The sequence below is a fragment of the Vulpes vulpes genome, chromosome 2, assembly GCF_048418805.1.
Source record: "Vulpes vulpes isolate BD-2025 chromosome 2, VulVul3, whole genome shotgun sequence".
In the NCBI taxonomy this organism is placed as follows: domain Eukaryota; kingdom Metazoa; phylum Chordata; class Mammalia; order Carnivora; family Canidae; genus Vulpes; species Vulpes vulpes.
Window position 1 is genome coordinate 45,934,089 of NC_132781.1, and position 26,114 is coordinate 45,960,202.

Sequence of the window (26,114 nt, forward strand, 5' to 3'; positions counted from 1 at the left end):
TCCCCCATCCCCGGCTGGCGGCGCGCGGCGCGGCGCGTGGGCGTGCTGCGGGGCGACCATGGCTGTAGACTGTTACCTCCGGTTCCCACAGTAACAATCGAAAGCCACGGTTGCCCTGGAGACGCGGGGGCGGGGCGCGCGCTGCTGACTGCACCGTGGCAGCTCCAGTCAGGCAGACGTCAGGACAGCGAGTTGGGGAGGGGGGTGGCGGGGGCAGCACGCGCATAGGGAGCGGGCTCGGGGGCCGTGCGATGTGCTTGTGAGCCGGCCGCCCCTCGCAGCCTCCGGTGACCAGGGACTGTACGGCCGGATGGCAGCGCCCGCGCTGGATCAGCACCGCGGACAGCGGCGGCGCGGACAGCGCGGACAGCGCGCGCGGGGCTCGGGGATCCTGGGGGACAGAGGGGTCGGGGGCGCGGTCCTGGGGCGGAGCCAGGCGTCGGTGGCCGTGACTGGAGACTGTTACTGAGGGCGGCCCGGGCAGTAAGCAGTCTAGAGCCAAGGTGCCGGCGCGCTGCCCGGGCGGGGGTGCCTCCATCGCCCGCAGCTGGGGGCGCTGCTGTTCTTCCTCCCCCGCATCTCCCGCCTTTCTCCGCCCTAGCGCTCGCGGACAGGCACGCGGCCCTTGACGTCAAAGCCCTGTGACGTCAAATATGTCCCTGCGGAGAGGCACTTCCGGCGGCGGGGAGGGGGGGTCCCCCCAGCTCAGCTCAGTGGGGGAGGCGGGGCAGTCCGGCCGAGGCCCCGCCCCCGCCTGGTCCTGAGAGGACAGCTCCTCGCGCAGAAGCGGGAAGTCAGGGGCGCAAAGGGACCAGCCCGACGGGATGGGACGGGGAGGGGGAGCCCGGCTGGATGCGGGGTGGGGGTCCCGAGAGAGCTGCGGCTGGGCCGGCGGGCAGGTGGGTGTCTGTCCTTCGCCGGCGGCCCTGCTCCTCCGGCCGGGGGTAGCGAGGCTGAGTCACTGCGCTGCGGGGAGGGGGAGGTGGGGGCGCGTCTTCTGGGGCGTCAGCACCTTAACCCCACTTTCTTGGATGGCGCAGGAACCCTAAGAAATGCCGCAGGGACCCTGGGGTCGGTCCTCTTTTCGCTGCTTCTCCGAAGTGGCTGCGTCTTCATCCGGGCGCGGGCAGGTGCAGCACGGGGTTCTGGGTACGCCTCCAGCCCGGCTCCGCCAGCTGCGAGGGGATCTTCGTCCCCCACCCTGTTCCCAATCCCACCCGTAGGGGCCCCTCAACCTGCCGTCTGCCGGTCTCCTCATGGCCCTCCCATCCGTGTCCGTGCATCGGTCCATCTGTAGCCCGTCGGTCCGTCAGTCCCGCTTACCTGTCGGGCCGCAGCGCGCCCGCTCTCGCTCGCCTCCCGCAGCACCGCTGGCGCGGCTGCTTTTATAGGCGCGCGTAGTACTCGTGCGGCGGCTCATTCATGCGGCCGCCGCTCCTACACACTGACGCGCTGCCGACGTCAGCAGGGAATTTAGGAAACGGGAAGAGCGGCTATTTATAGTGGCGAGGCGGGGGGTTGGGAGGGGACAAAGGCGACGGGGAGCTGGGAGGGGGAGGAGGGCACACGGAAGCAAGAACGGGGAGGGGGAGCCGGCCCCTGTACCGGTCTACAAAGGGTTAACTTTCCGGAACTGCAGGCTGGGGGCCGGCGGGAGCCTAGAGCGGGGAGGGCGGATGGCCGGTTACACCTTTCCTGACTCTGGGACACGGGGGTGCAATCCCACTCTCCCCCGGCCTTCCGAGGGGCTCGCCCAGTAGCCCCTCACTCCCACTTCTCAGTTCCTGGACCCGACGGCTGTGACGTCACAAGATAACCTTCGGTGGCGTTACACCCCGCATGGCCACGTTCAGTGTCGTCACCCTGGGGTGGACCTGCTGAGCCACCCAAAGCAGCATCTAGAGCTCTGGCGTCAGGGACATAGGGGAAGAACAGTAGGGGCGCCCAGGGCTCTCAGGAGTCTGGGTAGGAGAAGAAATAGGGGAGGTCTAGGTCCCAGTCAGGAGCTGGAGACCCCGGAAAAGTTGAGAAGGGTGGCTTGCCCTCTCTGGCCATGAGCAAGGGGTTCCTCTCTGGGGTAGTTGGGGGAAAGGTGGCAGGAGAAGGGGGTGAGTGGAAGAGGAAGCCTCCACAAAGAGAGGGGAGGAGGACAGGCTGGCAGTGCCAGTTTCAGAGCCTGGCACCAAGCAGACTGCGTTCAGGACCCATTTGTGGGCACTGGCAGAGCTCCTATGAGGGTAGGGTGCTAATGAGTGAGGAAGACCAAGGGCTCAGCAGCTTGATAGCGAGGGATCTCCAGAGGGTGGAGAGGCAAGACCACTTCCTGAAGGAGTTAGAGTTTCTGGAGGTATGAATTGACAGGAAGACCCTGAGCCATATGGTGCAGAATTTCCCTGAACAAGAGCAGGAAAAAGACTTGAGTGTGGCTCCATCAATTGAGGAAAGTTCTAAATGGAGGAGCGTGAATGTGTTCAGAGAAAGAAGATGGATTGTGTGTGTATGTGGTGGGGGGGGGGAGCAGGGCCACCTTAGTAGGGTGGGTGGTTGCAAGGGAGGGAGGAAAAGATCACAGGCTGAAGAAGTGTGAAGTCCACAGGAAGGCAGCGGGCAGGAGGAGGGGTTCACAGGTCTGAGAGACCCTCCCATACTGATATATATATATATATCAGACAGTCTGACAGACAGACAGTCTGATGGTAGAAATAGGGTCAATGAGTTAATTCAGGGAGTGGGGATCTGGGGAGAGTGTTGAGGAAAAACAAAGACAGTGGGCACAGGGGACACTGCACAAAGGTGAAACTGGGCTGAGGGGCTCCTTGTGGGGCTAGGATCTGGTCCTTTCAAAAGGATAAAAGATTACAGCAGAAACGAAGTCGGAGAGGTCCTGCACAACATCTGGAATCTAACCTCCTGGAGTCCGCCCACCAACTTTTTTTTCTTTTGCCTCCAGCCTTTGTCCCTGTGGTCCTCTTCTCCAGGACTGCCTTCTATCTAGGGGAAGAACTCCTATTCATCCATCAAAGCCCAGTCCTAAGAGCACTTCCTCCGAGGCGCCTTCCCGCCTTTCTCTAGCACTCCATACACCTTTTTCCCCTTCAGCGCACATCACATCCACTCCGCGGCCAAGATGACCCACCGGAAGCTTCTTGGAATCTCCCTGCAACCCTAGTGAGGAGACCATGGGTAGATGGAGAGGGCTGGAATAAAATGAATCCAGAACACAGAGTAGAAACAGGGTGAGGACAGGGTCGGGACGTGGTGGGAGTCAGGAGAACCAGCGGGAACCGACAACCACCACAAGGCCCCCAAGGCCATGAAGACGTTAGCGGAGGAAAGAGAGAGCCTCTGGGGGGCGCCGGAGACCTTACTGTCCGTCAGGGACCGCGAGCAGCTGCGCAGGCGGCCCCTCAATGAGTGACTCAGCTACTACCTCTGGCGGGGGCGCAGGGGTGGAGGATGGCGCGAGGGGCGGCGCGCACCGCACCCACCAGCCCCGCAGCCCGCGCCGTTGCTAAGCTCGCCAAGGCCTGAGAGAGACGGGATCTGCGCGAACCTCAGCGGTTACCATGGTAACGCTGCGCCCCAGCTTCTCGCGCGCGGCGGCTGAGGAAGGCGCAGCCAATCAGAAGCCGCAAGCGTTCTCGGGGACCCGCTCCCACCCCCCGACGTGTGGGCCGGGGTCAGGAGGTGCGGGGAGGAGGCGCTGCGTGGGCCGCGGAGACCCGGCACTCACTGCAGGCCCGATGCAGCGCGGGGGGGGGGGGGGCAGGCGGGGCCGCTTCCGGAGTAGCGGTGCGCGTGCCCACGCGCCAGAGCGGGGTCCCCTCCCTCCCAGAGGGCGTCACCTGCCAGGGCCGGGCCTTCACGTGGGAGGCAGAACCTTGCCAGGGGATCCTGGGCTGCAGTCCCTGCGGTCACGTTTCGGGTCAGGGGGTTGGAGACGAGGTAGCGCAAGCAGGTCCCTCAAAATGGCTCACGCGGGGAACCTGGGGACTGGGGGGGGGGCGCTTCTGCGGGATCCCCAGGAGGCGCTGTCCAGCCTTTCCCAGTCGAATATCCGGAGTTCCCTCCATAGACCTCCAAAGTTCAGGGCAAGCTGTTTGGGTAACAGCCCTGCCCAGGCTCATGGAAGGCCCTACGTGAGAGCCTCTGGACTATCCCAGAGAGCCGGGGGGGGGGGGGGGGGGGGGGGAAGGGGAGGGGTGGGCGCCAACATGCGCGCCCGCAGGTGTCAGTGCCCGCAGAGGTCTGGGTGCGAATGGGTTTATTCTGTGCATACCTGAACCCGTGTGGCTGAATGAAGGTGGGCGTGTTGGGGGTGCGGCGGGTATAAACGGACAGTCCCAGCCAGGAATGTCTAAGGAGGCGCTTCCCGAGATCTTGTCCACTTTCTTCTTAGGACTTCTGTAACCTCCCTCCCCTCATCTACTTGCCACCAGAGTCCCCTCCTTGCGGGCAGGACTTCACACCGAGGCAATGTGAGAATCTAGAAATAGGTACATGGGAAAGTTTAGCTCAAAACCCCAGAGTTTGTGGCGCTCGAGGTTCCGGGGCACACTGGGTCCTCACGGGGGCACCTCTGGGAGAGTGAGCCTGCGGATACAGGCCTCTCCCGGGTCCGGGGCTCCACATCTGTGAGCCTCCAGCCCAACCCAGGTGCGCGGTAGGGAGGTCGCGGCTGTGTCGCGTAAAGCCCCGCACGGCCGCGAGGTGGCGCCATAGCTGCAGCAGCGCGCGCCGGCCCGGGCCGCTCCAGATAAGAGTGTGCGGAAAGCGCGGCGGGGCTGAGACGCGACCAGGACGCGGGGAGGACGGACCAGCAGGACAGACCGACCGGGGCCCCGGCGGGCGGAGGGCAGCACAGCCACGTCCCCCCTGGATCCGCCGGCAGCCGGGCCCGGGGCTTCCGACATGCCCCCCAGGTGGGTCCTCAACCTCGGGACCAGGAGGGACAGGGGATCCGGACGGCCCGGTCCTTACGCGCTGGCCGCCTCGGGCGCATCCTTCGGCCTGGGCGCCCCAACGCGGCTGGCGTCCAGGACTCCGGGTGTCGCCCCTAGAGGACTCGGGACCGCCGGGCCGCTGCTCCGCGCCGAGTTCACGGCGGGGTCAGCGGCCCGGGCCCGACTCTGCCCGCACATGGGCCGGAGAGGCGAAGGGAAGGGAAGGGGAGCTGGCGGGCGGGGCTGGCAGGGGCGCTGCCCTGGCACAGCTCGGCGCCTGGCAGCGGGGCGGGTGGGGCGCCGGCTGGGAGCTGCCACCGCCACGGGCAGGGAAGCCGGGTCGGGTTGCGGCCGCAGGTAACGGGCCGCGAGGCCCTGCGGGCCAGGAGGGGAGCAGGGTGGGCCGGCGAACGAGCGGGCAGGGGAGCGCCGGGCTCCGCTCAGGCCCCAGGGCCGCCTGGCTGCCGAAATTGGGAGCCGAGGGGAAAAGCTGGGAGTCGAGGGACTGGGGCTGGCCCGCTTCTCCCGGCCTGTCTGAAGTTGGGAAACTTTTCCCCAAGTTTGGGGCGGCGGAGTTCCCGTGGAGAAGGGGCCGAAGGGAGCTGGGGAGGGAGGCGCCGGGGCCCGCGGGTGCAGAGCTGAGGCCGAGGCCGGGGCCAGGACGCGGGTGGGGCGCAGGCCAGGGTCAGGGCCGCAGCCGGCTGTGCGCCGTGCCCGCCCGGGGCGCTGCCCCCTCCCTCCCCTGGGAGCTGCGTGGCTCCCCCCTCCCCCCCACCTGCTTCCTGCCTCAGCCTCCTGCCCCGATATAACGCCCTCCCCGCGCCGGGGCCGGCCTTCGTGTTCTGCCGCCACCGCAGCCTCTGCCTCCGCTCCCCGCGCCGCGGCCGCGCCCGGGCCCCAACTGAAGGCCTGACAGCCCCCGGGCAGGGCGGCGCCACGGCGGGCACCGCGCACCCCTCCACTGGGTCACTTCCCCCAGCTGGGGCAACTTCTCCCGAGGCGGGAGGCGCTTTTTACTCGGCTCCCTTGTATCCCAGTTGGGCAGACTTCTCAGCCCTGAATGACTTTTCCTGAAGCGGACATTTTCCTCAAATCCGGTAACTGTCTCCGAAGGGGTCACTTCCCCCAAACAGTGTTCTCCTCGGAAGTCCCCAGACCCCAGCCTGTGTGCCCGGTGCCAGCCGGGCCTGGGCCAGCGGGCCAGCCTGGCCTCCTCTCCACCAGCCTCTCGCCTATGCCTTCTGGGGCAGGCCACCGGCCCAGGCTTCCACACCAGGAGGCCGCCGACCCCTCTGCCAGCGCCTAGGCCGCGGGGCGCGATGCCCCAGCCGAGCTGAGGGGAAGAAGGGGAAGTTGGGGGGAGAAGCGCCGGGTTGGATACTGGCAGCGAGGGCTGGCTCGGGTGAGGCTCTGACCCGGCTGCCGTGTGTCCCTGCAGGAGAGTGTGCTGGGCAGACGATGCTGGACACGATGGAGGCGCCGGGCCACTCGAGGCAGCTGCTGCTGCAGCTCAACAACCAGCGCACCAAGGGGTTCTTGTGCGACGTGATCATCGTGGTGCAGAACGCCCTCTTCCGCGCGCACAAGAACGTGCTGGCGGCCAGCAGCGCCTACCTCAAGTCCTTGGTGGTGCATGACAACCTGCTCAACCTGGACCATGACATGGTGAGCCCGGCGGTGTTCCGCCTGGTGCTGGACTTCATCTACACCGGCCGCCTGGCCGATGGCGCAGAGGCGGCGGCGGCGGCGGCCGTGGCCCCGGGGGCCGAGCCGAGCCTGGGCGCCGTGCTGGCCGCCGCCAGCTACCTGCAGATCCCCGACCTCGTGGCGCTGTGTAAGAAGCGCCTCAAGCGCCACGGCAAGTACTGCCACCTGCGGGGCGGCGGCGGCGGCGGCGGCGGCTACGCACCCTACGGGAGGCCGGGCCGGGGCCTTCGGGCCGCCACGCCCGTCATCCAGGCTTGCTACTCGTCCCCGGCTGGGCCTCCGCCGCCGCCCTCGGGCGAGCCGTCTTCGGGCCCCGAGGCCGCCGTGAACACTCACTGCGCGGAGCTGTACGCCTCGGGCCCCGGCCCGGCCTCCGCACTCTGCGCCCCGGAGCGCCGCTGCTCCCCGCTCTGCGGCCTGGACCTGTCCAAGAAGAGCCCGCCGGGCTCCGCGCCTCCTGAGCGGCCGCCGGGCGAGCGCGACCTGCCCTCACGCCCAGACAGCCCTCCCAGTGCCGGCCCCGCCGCCTACAAGGAGCCACAGCTCGCCCTGCCGCCGCTGCCGCCGCTGCCCTTCCAGAAGCTGGAGGAGGCCGTGCCGCCGCCGGACCCGTTCCGCGGCGGCGGCGGCAGCCCGGGACCCGAGCCCCCGGGCCGCCCCGACGGGCCCAGCCTCCTCTACCGCTGGATGAAGCACGAGCCAGGCCTGGGCAGTTACGGCGACGAGCTGGGCCGGGAGCGCGGCTCCCCCAGCGAGCGCTGCGAGGAGCGCGGCGGGGACCCAGCCGCCTCGCCCGGGGTACCCCCGCTGGGCCTGGCGCCGCCGCGCTACCAGGGCAGCCTGGACGGGCCAGGCGCGGGCGGCGACGGCGACGACTACAAGAGCAGCAGCGAGGAGACAGGCAGCAGCGAGGACCCCAGCCCTCCAGGCGGCCACCTCGAGGGCTACCCGTGCCCGCACCTGGCTTACGGCGAGCCCGAGAGCTTCGGCGACAACCTGTATGTGTGCATCCCGTGCGGCAAGGGCTTCCCCAGCTCGGAGCAGCTGAATGCACACGTGGAAGCTCACGTGGAGGAGGAGGAGGCGCTGTATGGCAGGGCCGAGGCGGCCGAGGTAGCCGCGGGGGCCGCCGGCTTGGGGCCCCCTTTTGGAGGCAGTGGGGACAAGGTCGCTGGGGCTCCGGGCGGCCTGGGCGAGCTGCTGCGGCCGTACCGCTGCGCGTCGTGCGACAAGAGCTACAAGGACCCGGCCACGCTGCGGCAGCACGAGAAGACGCACTGGCTGACCCGGCCCTATCCGTGCACCATCTGCGGGAAGAAGTTCACGCAGCGCGGAACCATGACGCGCCACATGCGCAGCCACCTGGGTCTCAAGCCCTTCGCGTGCGACGCGTGCGGCATGCGCTTCACGCGCCAGTACCGCCTCACCGAGCACATGCGCATACACTCGGGCGAGAAGCCCTACGAGTGCCAGGTGTGCGGCGGCAAGTTCGCGCAGCAACGCAACCTCATCAGCCACATGAAGATGCACGCCGTGGGTGGCGCGGCAGGCGCAGCTGGGGCTCTGGCGGGGCTGGGGGGGCTACCCGGCGTCCCCGGCCCCGACGGCAAGGGCAAGCTCGACTTCCCCGAGGGCGTCTTTGCTGTGGCCCGACTCACGGCAGAACAGCTGAGCCTGAAGCAGCAGGACAAGGCAGCCGCGGCCGAGCTGCTGGCGCAGACCACGCACTTCCTGCACGACCCCAAGGTGGCGCTCGAGAGCCTCTACCCGCTGGCCAAGTTCACCGCGGAGCTGGGCCTCAGCCCGGACAAGGCGGCCGAGGTGCTGAGCCAGGGAGCGCACCTGGCCGCGGGACCCGACGGCCGGACCATCGACCGTTTTTCCCCCACCTAGAGCGCCTCCTGCCGGCCCGCCTCGTCGCCGCCGCGTGGCCCCGGCCCGCGCCCCAGGGGAACGGCGGTGGCAGCGCGAGCAGGCGCCCCGCGCCCGGACAACTGTAGTAGCAGCGGCAGCATCGCCGCAGTGGCGGCGGCCCCACCTGGCCTCACTGCTTTGTGCCTTAGCCCGGGGGTGGGGGTGGGGGTGAAACCCCGGGACGGGGGTGGGATGGGGGAAGGGAGATTTATATTTTTGATATCAGCTTTGACCAAAGGAGACCCCCGCCCTTCTCCGCCTCTTCCTGTGGTTCGTCGGCCCCCTCCCCCGGCTCCGTGCTGCTCTTGGAGGGAGGGGTGTCACTGTTGGGGCGCTCCCGGCCCTACCTCCGGCCCTTGCGACCACACCCATTCTCACTGTGAATCTCCCCGCTGGGGTCGGAGCGTCGGGCAGAGTTAGGGAGCGGGGAGGGGACTGAGCCGGCCGGAGGGCCCCCCACCCCCTGCTCCCGCCCGCCCCGGGACTGATAATGTGAAGTTCCTCATTTTGCACAAGTGGCACTAGCCCCAGGGCCAACCCTTCCCTCCCTCTGGAGTCAGAGGGCTGAGACAGCCCTGGCCTACCGGTCTCCCACTCCCGCAGTGTCCTCCCCATCCCTCCTTTCCCTGGGGCCCCGGACCATATTTATTGCATGCGCCCCGGGGCGGCCCCCCTACCCGGAGCCCAGGCTGGGCTGGGCTGGAATGTGGTCTCTTTAGCTCCCTCCTCCCCGTTTGTATATTTCCTACCTTGTACACAGGCTCTTCCAGAGCCGCTTCCATTTTCTATACTCGAACCAAACAGCAATAAAGCAGTAACCAAGGACCCTGGACCCTGCTGCTCTCTTCTGCCCTGCATAAGGACCTGGGTGGGTGGAGGGGCCCGATGTGCACCCTCATACAGGTGCAGAGAGGCTTGGGACCTTCTTCCCTCCCCAGTCCCAGAGACAGATGGGCAAGAGGCCAGGCATGTTCATAACTAAAAATTTATTAAGGAAAACAAAACCAGTGCTGCAAATGGGACAGAAAAGAGAGCTGGGTCTCCCACCCACCTAGTCATTGGCCTTCATCCAGGGGGAGAGGATCTCACAGGAGAATCCGGGACCCTGTACCCCAAAGAGCCAGTCTTCTGAGGCCCTGGGGGACTTCATAACTCTAAACCACTGGTGGCTCTCCTGCACAGTACCTCCTCCTCCTGGTATAGTCTCAGGCCTCAGGGAGGTAGGTACAGCTTTGCTCCCATCCTCTGGTAAGGCTGTACAGTCCAGACAGGGAGCTCAGAGGGATGCCCTCTCTGATCCCATCAAAATTTACTCTTGGATCCTCCTCAAAGTCTTGTCTTCCTCCAAGTTCCTTTCATCCCTGCCCCAGGGTTGGGAGAACCCATTTCCAGTAGGAAGCCCCGTGAATGAGTCTTGGGACACAGGTGCCAGCTAAAGAGGTAACCAAAACCTCAAAGGCCAAAAGGTCCCCTGTCAAATTCTTTCTTCCAGGTCAAAGCTAAAAATGGTGTACACTCCAGGATAGGCAATGCCCCTCTCATGCACTGGCCGCCCTACCTCAGACTGGGCTGCAGGACCTGGAAGTTTCTCAGAGCACAGGGGCCTGAGAAAGAAGGCCAAGGCAGGAAAGCTTTATTAGGTTCCTGCCACAGAGGAGGAAGAGGTACCAGAGGAGAAAGAGTCAGAGTGGGAACCCCCATGGCAAGGACCTGAGGTGAAGAATGTGAGGGAGGTAAGAGGGGTCAACAGGAAAAGGAATGAGGATAAGGGGATGATTCAGGAGGGAGGGAGGGAGGGAGGGAGCTGAGAGGAGGTGGGGGGGACTGAGAAGAGTCTGAAGAAATTTTGTGAAATGGGAACTAGAGCAAAAGGAAGGCCAATGAGGGAGAGGAGCAGGCAAAGGCCACCCAGGAAGCATGAGCCTGAGACCAGATGTCCCTTCCCTCTAGACCCATGACCATCCAAGGGAGAATGAGTGGCAAAGTGTAATGGACCCAAAATGACAAGGACAGGAAGAAGAGCAGTGATGGATGTGTGTTTGGGTAGGGGGTAGAAAAGGTGGGGCCTAGGGCTGCTGTTGGGGACATGGTGTCCAGAGAAGACACACCCTGGGCACTCTCTTCATGGCATGACCAAAGCCTCTTGGGACACATTGAGGACAGAGGTTGTGAAGATTAAAAGGACCCATCGTTTCACCTGCACCTGATGGAAATGCAATCCCTTGCTCTATCTCCAGCTGAGAGAGTGGCTGAGTCCCTGGGCTGAGGAGGCCTTCTGCAAGCCCCTGAACTAGACAGGGGGAGGGAGAAAGGCTGAAATCATGGGCGGCCTGTCTGGCTCACCCACCTGCTGTCACTGCAGCCAGCCACCTCTCTGCTAAATCTTGGCAGCCCAGGAGGGTCCCAGCAGCTTCCGCCCGACCCTCAGGAGGGGCTGTGTGAGGAGCAGCTCCCCCACAGCATGGCCACGGTGTGGGTTGGAAGAGGATGGTTTATTGTCTGGGTGGATTGGTGGCTCAGGCACGTGGGCATCTTCGGTGCTACACTGGGCGCCTGGTGGCCTCTCAGGAATGGTTCCATGGGGGGGTCCCCAGCGCGGCCCCCTCAGCCCACCTGGGCCCACGTGAGGAAGGCTGGGATGTCCCGCACAGGCACATTCCTCGTCAGTGCCTTCACACGCAGGTTGCGGTCATCTGTCAACAGCACCACCTCCCGCAGCAGCCGGATTGGCTCCTCTGTAGGCATGAGAGAGTAGAAGGACTTCACTGAGGGCAGGAGGTAGAAAGAGGCAGAGGCTCCCTCTCCTCTCTCCAAGGGGGAATGTGGCCCAGGAAGGGTCAGGGCCAGTTATTTCTTGGCTCTTTTACAAGTCTTTCCCTCACGCCATCAACGAGGGTACCCCTCCCCTACTGGCTTAGGGAGGACCACACAGGGCCAGGGCTGGCCTTCTGCTTCAGACCCCAGCCTCCAACCCAGGACTTAGTGGCCTCATGCCCAGAGATCTGCCCATGCCACTGGCCTCCACAGACCCCTCTCCCAGGACACTGAACTGTGGGAGCAGATGAAGCCCTTTTCCTTCTGCTCCTTCGGACTGCATGGCTGGTCCTGGGCTCACAATGACTCCTCTCTTCTTGCGCATCCTCTCCCTCCAAGACTAGCAGGTTACTGCTTTAGCTCAAGATGGAATCTAAAGTGTATCCAGGCCCCCAGATGTGAGGAGAAGGGTTAGTTCAACGTAGCTCTGAGGAGAGGAGGGCAAGCAAGGGTCCCTGGTAGAGCCGTGCCAAGATGGCTGAGTTAGAGGCAATTTCCTCTATTACATGAAAGTAATCAAAGTAAAGGTAAAGGGTGAGAACCTCTAACAATACAGAAGAGGACAAAGGAAAGGAAAAGTCAAAGTCATCCTCCTGGTTCTCTCCCTTCAGGGCTAAGATCTATGCATACTCTGAGATTTTTTGATGCCCATGTGCAAGTATATATACTTGTTACATAAGCTTTTTTCCCAACAACATTACAATCATACTAGCCATATTTATTTTATTCAAAATTTTTTTTTAAGATTTTATTTATTTATTCATGAGAGACACAGAAAGAGAGAGAGGCAGAGACACAGGCAGAGGGAGAAGCAGGCTCCATGCAGTGAGCCTGATGTGGGACTCAATCCCGGGACTTGATCTCGGGACTCCAGGATCATGCCTTGGGCCGAAGGCAGGTGCTAAACCACTGAGCCACCCAGGGATCCCCTATTTTATTCAAATTTGATAGATTTTAAAGCCCTTTCTGTATCAGCACAAGCAGCCTTTGTTCTTTTCAGATGACCTCTTAGCAAGATGTCTTCCACTACCTCTCTTCTCCAAATTCCCTAACCTTTCAATGTACTGGAGAGAATTTAAGCCAGGGCCAAGTACCCACACGAGTGACATCCCCACCCCAGGTCAGGCCGCTCAGTGGTAGGCCCACCCCTCAGCCCTTAGTCCCAGGCTGGGTATTTCCTGACGGAGGTCCGGCAGACAGTGAGGCACAGGAAATGTCCTGCGGGGCTTACTAACTGCGGGGGGGGGGGGGGGGGGCGGTGCTGGCGGGGCTGGGCAGTTGCAAGTGTCCAGGTCTGGACCTGAGCAGTTTCAGGCTTGCCAGCTCCAGGCGGGGAGGCTGAGAACTGGCTGTCAGCCTGGGAGGAGTTTGGGGGAAGAGGGAGGGAGAGGCTCATGAGGCTGACACTGGTGGGAGAAGGGGACTGGCGGAAGGAGAATGGGTGGGAGGTGAGGGCTGCGGTGGGCAGACAGGGAGAGGAAAGGCCACATGAGCAGAGATGATGCTCTTAGATGGCTCTGCTGCCTGGGCCTGGCCCTTCAGGCGTGGGTGTGCTGGCTGTGCTTTCTGGGGTTCCCAGCTGGCTGCTCGAGGTAGCCCCACAGCTCCTGTCCTGGGGCTTAGACCAAGAGAGTCCCAGGCCTTAGGATAGACGACTAAGGCCCAGCATTGCTGGCAGGGGTCTGCAGGGGTTTCTGTGGATACTTTCAGACATTTTTAACAATAAACATCCTCTGTTTTGACACTGGTAACTTCACTTTGTTAGAAACCAGAGACTGTCATCTTGTCAGGCCCCATCCGCCATAATCCACATGATTTTAAAATTCAACATCGTTTACACATAAACATTTAGTGACGGTTTCTCTGTGAATCTGACAAGTTAATCTGCTAAGAATTCACACTGACAAATGGGGTTTGATTACACTAGCCATTGCTGATGTAATTCTGATAGGGGCGGTCCCCAGGATGGCAATGGGTTCCTGCAGGCTGTTTGGGGTGAAGTGGGGGTGGAGAGACTAGTAAGGCCAAAGCCAAAATGTGTCTCAGCTAAGAAAGAAACAGTTCTGAGGCTGGGTGGGGCCGTGGCAGTATTGGAACCATACTTCTCAACAAGGCCTTCTGCAAGGTTGCCTACCTCTCTCTCAGAAGGTGCCCCTCTAAGAAGATGCCTGGGAGCAGAGCCCAAGCTCCTCTGTTGGACCCCTTTCTACCACTTCACTGCTCCAGGTCTGGCCCCAAGGGACAGAACATGCAAGCATCGTGGCAGGACTCCCCTGAAGAACAGCGCTGTGGGCTCATTATGAGCCCCTGATGCAGAAAGCCAGGCAGGAGTGAGGGGCTACATGGACACAGGTGGCAGGGGCAGCAGAAGAGAAGACAATCTCCCTACCGGCTTGGAAGCCAGGGCTAGCAAACTGAGCAGGGAAGTGAGATGGGCAACAACCACCAAAAGAAAATGACAAGATGTAGTTCCCTATACATAGTTAGAAACCTAGCAGTAAGAATACCCAAGTCCGCAGATAACACAGAGCAAGGATGTCCTAGGAAGAAATGTCAGAGTCTTGGGAGCCAGGAGCAGAAAATACCCAAGCCCTGCTGATTCTGAAGGGCTGTGCAGGAAAGCGTTCTGGATTGAGGATGAGGTGCTAAAATACCTAAAGAGTCCCAGAGTGCACCTTTGGCCCAAAGACAGGTCTACTGGTCACCAAGGAGCCCTTGAAAATTGGGCTGAGGGCTCAGTCTTCAATCTGTCGCCCGCCCCCTAAGTGCCACAGCACATGACACAGAGACAGGAAGAAAAGGCCCACTACTGGCTGGGGAAGTACCTCCACTACTGGCCTGCTGGAGGGTAAACATTTAGGGATGAACTGAGAGGGTGAGAGTGGCCAGGAAAAGGAAGGTGGGCCCTAGGGACCAGTGGGGACTGTCCTCTCAGAGCTGCAGAGGGCTGGGTTCAGGAGACCATGGCCAGAATAAGCTACATTGAATCATAGACATTCTTGCTGTCAGAGGACTCACTGAAGACCCAAGAAAGGAAATGGAGGCATGTTGAGTGGGAAAGATCACTGCCTAGAGCCTGGCTTCCAGGGCTAGGTCACCCTAGTTGGCCCAGGGTCCACCTGGGATGGGGGGAGCTGTGACAGAGAGGTAGGATTTCCAGAAGGCTGGCCTCAGGCTTGCATCCACCTTCCCAGGCCAGAATTGGTGAAGGGACCCTTCCCTAAGGCTGAGGGTATGGATGATCCTGAGGCAGAGGCAAAACTGTACCTTTGTTGGTGGGCATGAAGTCCTTAGCCTTGTCTTTGCAGTAGTGGAGGCAACAGGAGAGTATCAAGTCATCGTTGTTACCCTGGGGGAAGAAAGTGTAAGAAATGCCACTGGGCAGGAGGGGGCGCCATTCAGAGGAGGCACAGGTATACTTGTGCCATCTGGGGTCTTGGGGAGGATCATATCCCAGAGTCCCTCCCCTACATGTTCTGGCCCTGCTTGGCCAGGCCCAACTGTGCCAAGGGTGATCTAGGGGACAAAGAACTGCCCCTCTGGGGCCTTGATGGTAGCTGCCTGCCCCCAAGCTGTCTGGGCTGCCTGAGCTGTCCGAGCTCCTGGACACCCTGTTCTGAGGGTGGCTATGGGCTCCCCCTTTTCTGCCACAGGTCTTACCAGTTGCCCAGTGATGTCCTCACTGCGAAAGGCGATGGATTCAAGTTCATTGCCACGGCTGGTCAGGGCCCGTAGACAAGTGTCCCGACTCTCAAATCGCCGCTCGAGGAATTCGATGGACTTCCGGGCCTTTTCCTGCACTACACGGGCATAGCCCCCAGCCCGGTGGTCTGTCTCCTGCCCCTTGGCCAGGCCGTCCAGCTCATTGATCACTGATAAGACAAAGTCCCACAACGTATCAGCCTCAGCGATCAACAATTCTGTCCTCACACTTTAGGCTCACTTTCCCAGCCAGCCCCCCGTCAGACTACAGGCTCCATCCTGTTCACAGGAGTCTTCCAATGATGCTAGGGAAAGGTGGGGGGCAAGAAGTGTTCCTGACTTGTCACAGAGCTCTATCTTTATGCCTCCTCCTCTGGGCCCCACCCTCCTCCTAGAAGGAACCTACAGGGATTTTCTGGAGCTGCTGTATTCAGAGGAAGAAACCTGGCCCCTCTAATCACATTCCTCAGTTATAGGATCAAATTGAAAGGGTCTCTCAGGAAAGGCAAGGGTAGCCACTAAAGGACAAGAGGCCCTCCCCCTCATCAATCTGGATTTCCAACCACAGCAGTTCATAAGGGGCAGAGTTCTTTGCTCCATCCCCTGGCATAGTGCAGGGAGGTCACCAAATGGGAAGCATTAGTCACAGCCTTACTTGCAAGGACCCTGGTATCCCTCAAACCATGCCCTTGGCACATCTACTCCTGATATTGCACGTGTGTTTGTGTGTGTGTGTGTGTGTGTGTGTGTGTCTGCCTGCCTATGTGTCTGGGACACGGCTTCATTTTCTGGTGAAGATTCTTTCCAAAATTCCAGCCAAAAGCCTGAGGTCAAGTGGGAAATATGTACTCCTTGGGGGCTCCGGGAGAGTTTGGGGTCTGAGGCCTCTCCTCAGTGCAATGATTCATGGCTCAGGGAGTCGGCATGAGCATGCTGTTCCATGGTGAGCCTGGCACTCACTGTCTGGGTATTCGGAGACACTTTCTGGAAAGGGCCTTGTGGGAATACACATACACACATACACACACACACAGAGCCCAGACTTTCATCAACCTGAGACTGCTGCATGTCCACACAATGTATGGTTGAGGCTGGGAAGTAGTGGTGGACGAGTGTATGGTACAGCAAACAGAACATCAAACACGAAAAACTGGTATTCCATCCCAAAATCTCCTTTCCTGCTTCCAAACTAAACAGGCTTCAAAGGGGAAGCTTGTTTGTGCTTCTGCACCAGGCGGGGCTTCTTCATGCTAGGGTCAGGTCTAAGGAGCAGAAGCAGGTTAAAGAGACAAGAAACAAGCAGGGAAGGCTGTCGGCTTAACCCTTTGTCCTCCGGACACAGAGTGGGAATCCACTGAGGGAGCCTCACTGAATAGGAGTTCCCTTTACAGATCCTGAGAGTCTAGGGCCCTGTCCCACTGAAGAAGGTTCAAAGAGGCGGCCCTGCCCTTCTGTGGCAGAGCTGTCATTTCCTAGCACCCACGGAGTGGGGGTGAGGGTGGGCATCTATCTATTCTATGTGTGTCCTCCCCAGGATTTTTTTTCTCCTATATTTGCTCCCTCCCCACCATCTGGCTTTCCCTGCTGAACGAGCTTCTCAAGGCCAAGGGCTTACAGCTCTGCCTTCTGCTGGATCCTCCAGGAATAAGGAGAGTGTGAACACACAGTAGGGGCACAATCGGTGCTGAGGACCAAGAACCTGGCTAGCCTGGGATGGTGTCTGACACTCTTTCCAAGTCTTAGGGAGCTCCTGAGATGTCAGCAATCTCTCAGTTATCCATTTCCTGTTAGCAAAAGTGGCCACTCACTTTCTTTCCCCTAAAAATCTCTGGAGTAGGAAAGAAGAGAGACATATTATCTGGATAGCTATTCCATCCCAGGATGCAGTGAGGGAAGAGAGGAAGCTAAAACAACTTGATGGTCTTGCTGCTCTACTTTTGAAGAACAGAAGGCCTTCCCTTAGGTCTAAGGCCTGGATTTAAGAGGTTCTGGCCAGGCCACATGGGGAGGGGGAAGGAAGACAGGGAGGGTGGAGGCGGGACGAGGGCTGCTTCAGTGCCAACATTCTCAGGTGGTGCTAACGTGTTTCCCACAACCCCCCAGGGTTCTACAGCCTCTGCAGGGGCGGATGTTTCCTGCCCTTTGTTTCCACCCTCCTCTGGCACTAAGACACTTGGGACTAGGAGGGGAGGCCCAATGGAACATCTTGGCATGGATGTCAGAGGTGGCTTGGCAGGCAGACTGCCAGTCTGGCAGCTTTTCCAGAGGATGAGGATCCCGAACTTGCTCCAAGTGGCTTCTGAGAAGGAGACACTGAAAAGCCAATCACCTCCCAGACCCTCTCCTTCCACAGGATAGCCATCAGCTGTATCAATTGTATTAGGAGCCCAGAGCTCAAAGCCCATCCTCAGGCTGACCCACCACAGAGCTCCAAGAACTAAGACAGTGCCTAGACAGTTCCCTGGAGACAGCCCAGCTGGGCTCTTCTGGCCTGAGGGTGGAAGAGAGCTAGCTGGGTCCTGAGATGCTGACCCTGCACCAGCACCAGTGACCAGACAGTGGTGAGGGCCCAAGTGGCAGGAATCCACAGGCATGAGCCAAGGGCTTGCTCTGGAGGGTTTCCATCAGCCTGGCCTTAGGGTGACACTAGCCAGAAGAATGCTACCTCGAACCAACAGAATGATCATGAAAAGCTACAAGACAATCAGACCAAAGGCATCTAACCACTTCAAAATCCTCCCAGCCTCCCTGCCAGACCACCCAGCAGCACTGCCGTTATCTGCCAGGGCTGAGTGTTTACCAATAACGGGAACCAGCTTTGCTGTTTTACTGCAAGCTTTATAAGGATAAAAACAAGGGCTGGGCTCATGCAGCCTCTGGTTGCTGGGACACAGGAGTCCATTTGCTCAAGCAGTTTAAGCCATGGATCAGCCATAATAATTTGAACTGCTTTGATTATTAAACAAATTTCCTTGCCCCCCGCATACCCTACTTCCCTGCAAATCCTGTCATACACACATAGCAGGGCTCTCTGCCTGCCCAGCCACCGGGCTGTGGGGCATGTGTGTAGAGGGGGCTGCAGCACACGTGCAGGGTTGTTCTGGCCTGACTCACCAATGAGGGGCACCACCAGGATGTACTTCCTGCTCTCCAGCAGCCGCGCCAGACTGGCCAGGTGGTCAATGAAGCCGTTGGTGTCTGGTACAAGGAACAAGGGTCTGATCTCGAGCTCCATCTGCCTCATCTGACTCTGGTCCTCCAGGACAGCCTACAGGGACACAGAATGGTGAGTGAGCCAGAGTGAGTAGGCAAGCGGGTGGATAAGCCAGGGCCCTGACTTCACAGTGTGTCAGCATCCTGCCCCCTGAAACTCTTCCCCCTCCAGAGGGATAGCCAGCCCCTGTCAGGCCTGAGGGTCAGGCCCAAGGGCTGGACAAAGCACTGCAATAAAAATCAACTTGGACTAAGCAGCCTGAGGAATGAGGTGTGCCTAAAACCCTGCCTGGGACAGAGTGGACCCTGATGGGATTAATAATAACAGGTTTCTGAAAGTAAGACCCTGGGCTAAAAGTCAACCAGGGAGAGTCAGTGAGTTTCCTTGGACATGAAAATGGTTTCACAGATGTTATCTAGACAGCATAGAAAGGGGTACTGCTCAGTGCAAACACGTTATACATGTATCATTTGTTATTTCAGTTTACTGTGTAGTTAGGGAAAAAAAAAAGGTCACACTCAATGGCTACACAAAAACAGTGCCGCCACCAACAACGAAATCATTAATACCCGCAGCAGGAGTGTGATGGATTTGGACCCAACTCACATGCTTGCAAAGAGCAACACCCAGGCTGATGAGAACTGCACCCCCCACCCCAACTCACCAGCAGAGCGTTTCTTCAACGTCTTTGTGTTCTACTTGTGCTCCTTTGCTGCAGTTTCGTAGGATCTATACTATTATTTACTTAATACCTTTCATTAAATTGACTTTAAGTCAACTCACTTTTTCTGGCTTAGCCACTTCTTAAGCAATGATAACCACAGTATCAAGTTTACTAGTGCAAATTATACTTCCATAGTAAGAAGCTGAAGTGTCTCCTCTGTATCACTAAAAAAACCACCTCATGCAGCACCAGTGAGTGGCCTGTGCACCACACCTCGAAAAACACACGGCTGAGGCCTCGTCTGATGGAGGTTCACATCCTTCAGGGAAGCTCCACACACACATCTGTGAAAGCCTGACTTTCTCAAGTCTGACAGAGCCCTGAGTGGCAGAAGGGCCTTTGAGATAGGCTCTGGGTATGTCTGTCACTCCAGAACATGGTTGCTGTTGTGCTGCTTCCTCTTGTGGGTCCATGGCCAAGAAGCAAAATGATTTGCTGGCATCTGCCTGGCGTGCTCCCTGTGTACATAGCAGGAGGGCACCAGTACAAGCCTTGCAGGGACTGGTCCTGTCACCCCACCTCATGATCTCGCCACACACCAACGTGCAAGGGCAGAGACACAGGCTCAGGGCAGGGGAGGAGATGTGCGTGCCAACTGAGATGGGTCCCACAGTGCTGGGCCTGGCCACTAACAGTCAGTGAGGGAGGCGCTCAGGTTTCACTGGCAATGACAGTAAAATTGAAAGGGCATGCCTCTGAATGCTGGGGGTGGCTTCTCTGTGACCTACTGGGGACCTCTTCCTATGACTAAGTCGTTGCTGCCACTGCCACCACAGCTGGTGGAAGGCACAGGCCACAGGCCACTGGCAGGCATGAGAATTGCGGCTGAGAGCCCCAGTCTGCTGGTCTTCCTACTGCTCTCACCTCATCAGGGGAAAGTACCCCTACTGCTGGCCATCTTCCCAGGGGACTTGGGTCACAGTCCCTCCCCATGGGGCTGCCAACTATAGAATGACACACATTCCACTAAACTCGGCTTGGGGCATTTTCTAAAAAAATTATCTTTTCTTAAGGTATAACAGACATATAACATTGTTTAGCAGCTCGGGACTCTACTCTTCCTCCTAAGGAAGCAGCAGCATTCCCATTGCTCATTTCCCCAGGTCTTGCTGTGCTCTATCCAGCTTTTCCACTGCCAGGAACATATTTTTTGGTATCACAGGCACCCAGATCTTTGCCTTTCTGGGTAAGAAGGAACAGAATGGTGACACAGGCTCCGAGAGGGCAGGGGCTCACGGTCCTAAGTTAAGCACTAGGTCTCTGCCACCACCCCACTGTGACTCTTCACATCTTAGTTTTACTGCCTCCAGAAATGATAGTCCAGCTCTGGTGTGACTCTAAAAAGGAACTGGCTGCCATTTTTTACTCTGCACGAACAGTAATAAGCTCCTCGGATCCTGTACCGGTAATCCCACCTTTAGAGAGCTGGCATTTAAGCCAGGTGGCCGAGGGAGTCTGGGAGGCTGGGGGCTGGACAGCCTATTTGTGTGTATGTTTTTTTTTTTTTTTTAAGATTTAATTTATTTATTCACAAGAGACACACAGAGAGAGAAGCAGAGACACAGGCAGAGGGAGAAGCAGGCTCCATGCAGGGAGCCCGATGTAGGATTCGATCCCTGTATCCCAGGATCTCGCCCTGAGCCAAAGGCAGATGCCCAACCGCTGAGCCACCCAGGCATCTCTTTACTTGTGTGTTCTGAGGGCAGGATAGAAGCAGCGCCTAGGAGCAGGGTACAGGGAATCTCTAACCGTCTGAATTCTCTGAGCTCTGGCTCAGGGCCAGAAAGGTGAACAAAGGCCACAGCCTCTTAGGGAGGTGGCAGCCTTGTTGGTTCCCCAGGGGTGGGGTGGGGTCAGGCTATATGAGGGTGGTTGGAGCTGTGCTGCCATCATCCGGTCCCAGGGACGCCCGCAGACAACTTCCCTTAACCTGGCTCTGCCTAGTGAGTCACCACACAACTGCTTCCTGTTCCCTACATACCCTGACGGAGTCTCAGGAGGTTAAATGAAGCCATTCCCCCTTCTCCTGGGGTACCCATGGGCTTTGAAGGGGTGTCATACCTGGGTCATGAGACTGGACCAGGCCCCTTCAAAAGAATGGCAGACTGAGGAGGGACTGGGAGTCTGCAGGCTTCTTCTGTGGTATCTGTGATTCCGGCCCTCTCTTACTGGTGGTGGTGGTGTGTGTGTGTGTGTGTGTGTGTGCATGCGCGCGCCTATGCGCGCACACGTGCACACTTAGCATTTGCCCTCCCAACTTTTCCAGATTTTACCCGTCAGATTCCTGGCAGCTGTGCACGGCGCCTGTGCCGGCCGTCACGTCCCATTCTGATCTCTGGGTCGCACGGTGAGAGAAGGACACAGGATGCGCAGGGAGTGAAAAAGTGATGTCGGTGGGGAGAGTGCCAAGTCCCCACTCATAGCCATGGGACGCTTGGGGAGACGGGGGAAGCAAGCTGCTGCGGAGTTCAGAGGCCGGTAGTGAGATTTATTTTTGTTTGTATGAGTAAAAAGCTGCAGAAGCCTCTGGTGGGGGTGAGGGGGGCTCAATCGGAATGCTGTGATTCAGACAGGCTGGCCCTGGACTGGAGTCAAGTGTGCTGACCCGGAAGGAGAGTTCCACAGGAACCCTCCTTCTGCAGCTAAGACTGGGCCACAGTGGTCCTTGGAGAATGAAATGAGAACCCAAGGAAAGCATGGATGCTTTGAATCAGATCACTGAGAATAAGGACCAAGTTGTCATCAAGCATGGAAGAAAAAAGAACTCAATTCTGTTTCTGGAAGGTGCTAAGTGACCAACTTTTCTCTGAAGTATGAGAGCATCCTTGAGTAGGCTGGTGGGAAACTAGAAAAGAGATAATCCACAATAACATCTAATGAGGAAGCTAACAGGCTTGGGAGAAGGGCTCTTTCACAGGTTAAGTTCCTTTTAGATAGTGGGGATGATTTGGGGATGCTGACCCACTAAAAATTGAGACACTGAGAATTACAAATAAAAGGTAACACAATTAGCTCACATGGGAGCTGTGGAACTTGGGAGAACCCATGTCATGAGGCAGAGCCACATCAAGAGAAGGCTTTTTCAGGTCTTCCTTCTGCTTAGGGCTCCATAGGGAGTGGGGCTGCTTCCTTCTCTCCTGGGTGACACGAATCAGTTATCCTGGGCCTCTCTGGCCAGAGCCATGTCTTCACCAGAAGTGAGAAGTTCTGTACCACAGCAAACTTCTGTGCTCACTCCATATATGAAAGTATCTAGGAAAATGCCTGATCCACACATATCAGTTACTTCACAAGTGTCACTTTCCTTTCCTCCTGCCCAGCTCCACGTGTCACCTTCTAAATATCCAGGAGGGAAAACTTCTGGGGAAACCACTCAGGGGCAGAATGGGAGATGGGGAGGGGGGAGAGAGAGGACTAGTGATTTTTATGATAAGACTCATGATACTTATTGTTTCTTTTTTTTCTTTAATGACATAGAAGGGTTTTTTTTTAATGAAACATGGAAAAATGGAAATGAAATAAAAAATAGGAAGAGTTGGTGAGATAACCACCAAAAAGTGCAGACAGGCAGTTCCTTCTCGAGCCACAGAAACCAGAGGGAGCAGATGCTGCATTTGTGAGAGAAAGCAGGCAGGACCATCCGCCACCCTTTGGAATGTCATGTCACTGATTTAGTAGGGTGGGAGCTCATGGTAAAGTTCCTGCTTAGGATCCCTCCTCTGGTTGTTCAAAGTCAGTACCACAGAACTTACTGAACACTTGTTCTCTTTTTAAAAGTTAAGAGTAGGATGATTTGCTTGTTAGTTCTTATCATTCTGTGAGGAATGATTGTATTCTCAAATTAGACTGTGAGGAGCTCAAGGAGAATGGCTTCTCTAACAATATCTAGCATAGGTTTTGATATATTATAAGAGCTCAGTGAGCTCAATCACAGAATGTCACAGTTGGAAGGCATTTTAAAGGTACTCTGATAGAATTTTACCCACTAGCTCTCATTGTGAGAATGCCAAAGACCTGTGCCCTTTCCTGATGGAGAGGGAGTGGCGGGGCTGGCATGACCCCCGAGCTTGCTCTAAGCAGTACTGGCCAATGGGTGTGTTCCAGCCAATAGCCTGACCATTCTGTAGGCAGACAGGACGTTGTGGATGCTGGAGTCTGCAGGGAAGCTAGATTGGGCTCTCGAATGGCTGGAGCAGGGTGGGCGGCTGCCCAGCTCTGCAGGCTGATGTGCTTTCCTGCCCCGGCGTGAACGTGCCCCTGGCCTGGTAGTACACTGGCTCCCACCCTGCCTCCGACAGCTAGGAGCCACTGTTGAGTGTCGGCCTTCCGCTAGCTTCCATACAGGTGTGGGGGGCTCTGTGTGTGCCCCATTGTTCCACAGCACCACCCTCCCCCAGCTGGGTGGCAGTGTGAATGGGCTGCAGCTATATTTAGAGTGAAACTCCTGGGGCCACCACAAAGGAGTGACTGCATCTTCAGGAGGGTGGGTGGGCGGGAAGGGGACAGGGGAGCCAAGCTATTTTCAGAACACATGTCATTGCTGGCTACAGAGCAAGACTGTGGCCATAATGCTGAGGGAAACAATAGCTGTGGCCAGAGGAAGAGTCTGTTATGTTTCAGGTGGGATGTTTGCAACTGCTCAGGAAACCCGACCCCGCCCGACAGCAGCACAAATCACAGCAAAGCCTCGTGGAGGCAGAGAGGAGGCGGGGGATTCACAAGGCCAGGATGAGGTGCCAAGAAGCCACGCCTCATGCCTAGAGGCGGGTTTTCAGTGACTGCTTTGCCCTAGGGGCCTAATGGGGACTGAAACACCTCTGACCAATTTCCCAGACAAAGCATGTACCCTGCGCTCTGGTCTCTGGGCAGCCCCCAAGAATGGCAATGGGAAGGAAAAGGACTCAGTCAGAAAGCATCGAGGTGGGCAAAACCAACCTAATATGAAGAGGTGTCTCTGGCAACAGGCAAAGCCTGGGCTGAGCCAGAGACTCAGCGGTCTCAAAGCCCCAGGTGGGTGGACCTGGCCCCCCAATATTCAAGGACTTGCCTAGGTGCCATGGCTCCAGCTGCACAGGCCCTGAGAGCTGCCCACACCCCTATTCTGACCTCCACTTGGCCCCACTCACCAGCCTCTGTGCAACGCCGGAAGCAGGGAGGGACAGGCTGTGGAGGGAGGCCAGGTCTCGCCTACCCCAGCCCACAGATGAGCTTGGGCCCAGGGGTCTAGGTGGGAGAAGGGAAGTGGGGGTGTGGCTGGAGCCCCAGATCCCAGTTGGACTTTATAGTCATCATGGGGGCCAGGAGGATTTTTTTCAACTCTATCTTCATATCCCCTTCCCCAAACATGTGTGGTTCCTGTTTTGCTGCATCTGTAAAAGGCGCCGGGAGCTGGGGACTTGCCTTACACCTCTCGGTTAACACCCCTGGAGACTGATGGAGTTCAGAGCAGTGTAATTTACAGCCCATCTCTCCGATCTTAATTCACCCGATGCTCCTCTCTTCCTTATTGTATTAGTGTGACCCAGGTACCTGCCAACAATAATGGCCTCTCCAGCTTGGAGCCTCTCCCTGACTCCCAGGACAATTTATACCTTTTCCTTGGGATTTTCCCCCCTTAAATTAAACAAAAAGAGGAAAAATAAGAAAAGGTTAACATGGGTTTGGAGTGCTGCAGCCCCGTGGTTCTGGGCAGAGAGCCAATGGCCTGAGGGCACACACATGTGTGTGCTCTCCCAGAAGGGCCTTCACCGGCCCTGTTTTACAGCCACCTCGGCACAGACTCCAGGGTTCACGCATATGGCCAGACAGATGTGTCTGGCTTACGTTCAAGGCTGGAAAATGAAGAATTATGGAAGTGAAGGGCCCCGGGCATTAAAAGGGAGGGGGGGTGGGAGGAAGGGGGGAATTTTTCCTCTGCTGAGAAATCCTCCTGTGGCTGTGAGGCTGGAGGAAGAAGGCTGACAGGAGGCAGGGCTGCCAGCAGTGGTACATGTGGGGCCGGTTCTTAAAGGGCCCACAGCAAACTCAAGCCCCAGCAGGCCTTTGGTGCACAGGCCTGAGCAGCCTGTTTTGAAGGAGGTGACAGGGACAACATGTGTCTCAAGCAGGAGCAGCCACAAGCACCAGACATCAAGTCTCATATAAGACCTCCTGTTTGCAAGGTACTGCATGCTGCCCGATAGGCTAAGCTGAGAATGGTGCTCTCAACAGGCCATGCCCCCATGGCATGTGCTCCCACAGCATCCTGTATTTCTCTTTGGCAACAATGTACACTCGCCTCAAATCACTGGCTTCTCCATTCACTGTACACTCTGTACATTCTGGGGTGGAACTTCTTTGGTTCACTCCTGTGTCCCCTGACCAGCAGCCTCACAGATGCTCATCATCACTTATTAAACTGAGCTGAAGACACAGTACTTGCTTCTAAGGAGTTCAGAGTACTGGGGGAGAGGGGGTTGGCGGGGGGCGGGGAACAAGTCCAGAAATAACTGTAATATGAGACATGATATAAATATCACAAACGAAGTATAAATCAGTGCCATAGGAACACTGAGCAAAGAGAGATGAATTCCTCCTGAGGGGTATCAGGGAAGGCTTCACTGGGGAGATGAAGTTTCATCTGAGGATTGAAGGAAAAATAGAGTTTCAACAGGTAACAGGAAATGTGGAGCACGGGGATCCCTGGGTGGCGCAGCGGTTTGGTGCCTGCCTTTGGCCCAGGGCGCGATCCTGGAGACCCGGGATCGAATCCCACATCAGGCTCCTGGTGCATGGAGCCTGCTTCTCCCTCTGCCTATGTCTCTGCCTCTCTCTCTCTCTCTGTATGACTATCATAAATAAATAATAAAAAAAAATTAAAAAAAAAAAGGAAATGTGGAGCAGAAAAAGGGTATCCTTCTGAGGGAACAGCATGAATAGAGACCAGAGCGTGGGTAAGGGTAGAGTATGTCAGGGGACAGTGAGAGGAGAGGACGGTCAGTGTTGTCCAGGTAGAAGGGCCTTAGTGTCCAGACAGATACTTTACACATAACTTTCTGAGGTAGGTGTTATTACTTTCATATTACAAATGAGGAAACAGTTTTAGAGGAGTGAAATT

The 26,114-nt window shown here is 57.9% G+C and overlaps 2 protein-coding genes across 6 annotated transcripts in view; one reads left to right on the plus strand and one right to left on the minus strand.

Moving 5' to 3' along the window:
• Window positions 1–4,595: 4,595 nt before the first annotated feature.
• On the plus strand, window positions 4,596–9,389 carry HIC1 (HIC ZBTB transcriptional repressor 1). Of its 2 annotated transcripts, none has more exons than XM_026016256.2 (2): window positions 4,596–4,922; window positions 6,382–9,389. In XM_026016256.2, the coding sequence occupies exon 2, from the start codon at window positions 6,402–6,404 to the stop codon at window positions 8,541–8,543; it is 2,142 nt and encodes a 713-aa protein (XP_025872041.1). In that variant the 5' UTR covers window positions 4,596–4,922; window positions 6,382–6,401; the 3' UTR covers window positions 8,544–9,389. The 2 variants fall into 2 exon arrangements, with proteins under 2 accessions (XP_025872041.1, XP_025872040.1); XM_026016255.2 differs by lacking the exon at window positions 4,596–4,922 and adding an exon at window positions 5,888–6,040.
• Window positions 9,390–9,533: 144 nt separating this feature from the next.
• SMG6 (SMG6 nonsense mediated mRNA decay factor) overlaps window positions 9,534–26,114 on the minus strand; it is a 239,644-nt gene continuing 223,063 nt past the window's right edge. For all 4 annotated transcript variants that reach the window (XM_026016159.2, XM_026016160.2, XM_072741189.1 and 1 more), the window contains 4 exons: window positions 18,195–18,348; window positions 15,039–15,250; window positions 14,646–14,727; window positions 9,534–11,299 (listed from right to left, as the gene is read on the minus strand). In XM_026016159.2, coding sequence (XP_025871944.1) covers window positions 11,169–11,299; window positions 14,646–14,727; window positions 15,039–15,250; window positions 18,195–18,348 — 579 coding nt within the window. In that variant the 3' untranslated portion in view covers window positions 9,534–11,168. The remainder of the gene's footprint in view (window positions 11,300–14,645; window positions 14,728–15,038; window positions 15,251–18,194; window positions 18,349–26,114) is intronic.

What these genes read in the sequence shown, in the direction of transcription:
- HIC1 (XM_026016255.2), top strand. Translation starts at nt 6,004, where the DNA reads ATGACTTTTCCTGAAGCGGACATTTTCCTCAAATCCG. An exon ending in GGACATTTTCCTCAAATCCG is followed by an intron (nt 6,041 to 6,381) that starts GTAACTGTCTCC and finishes GTGTCCCTGCAG; the next exon opens with GAGAGTGTGCTGGGCAGACG.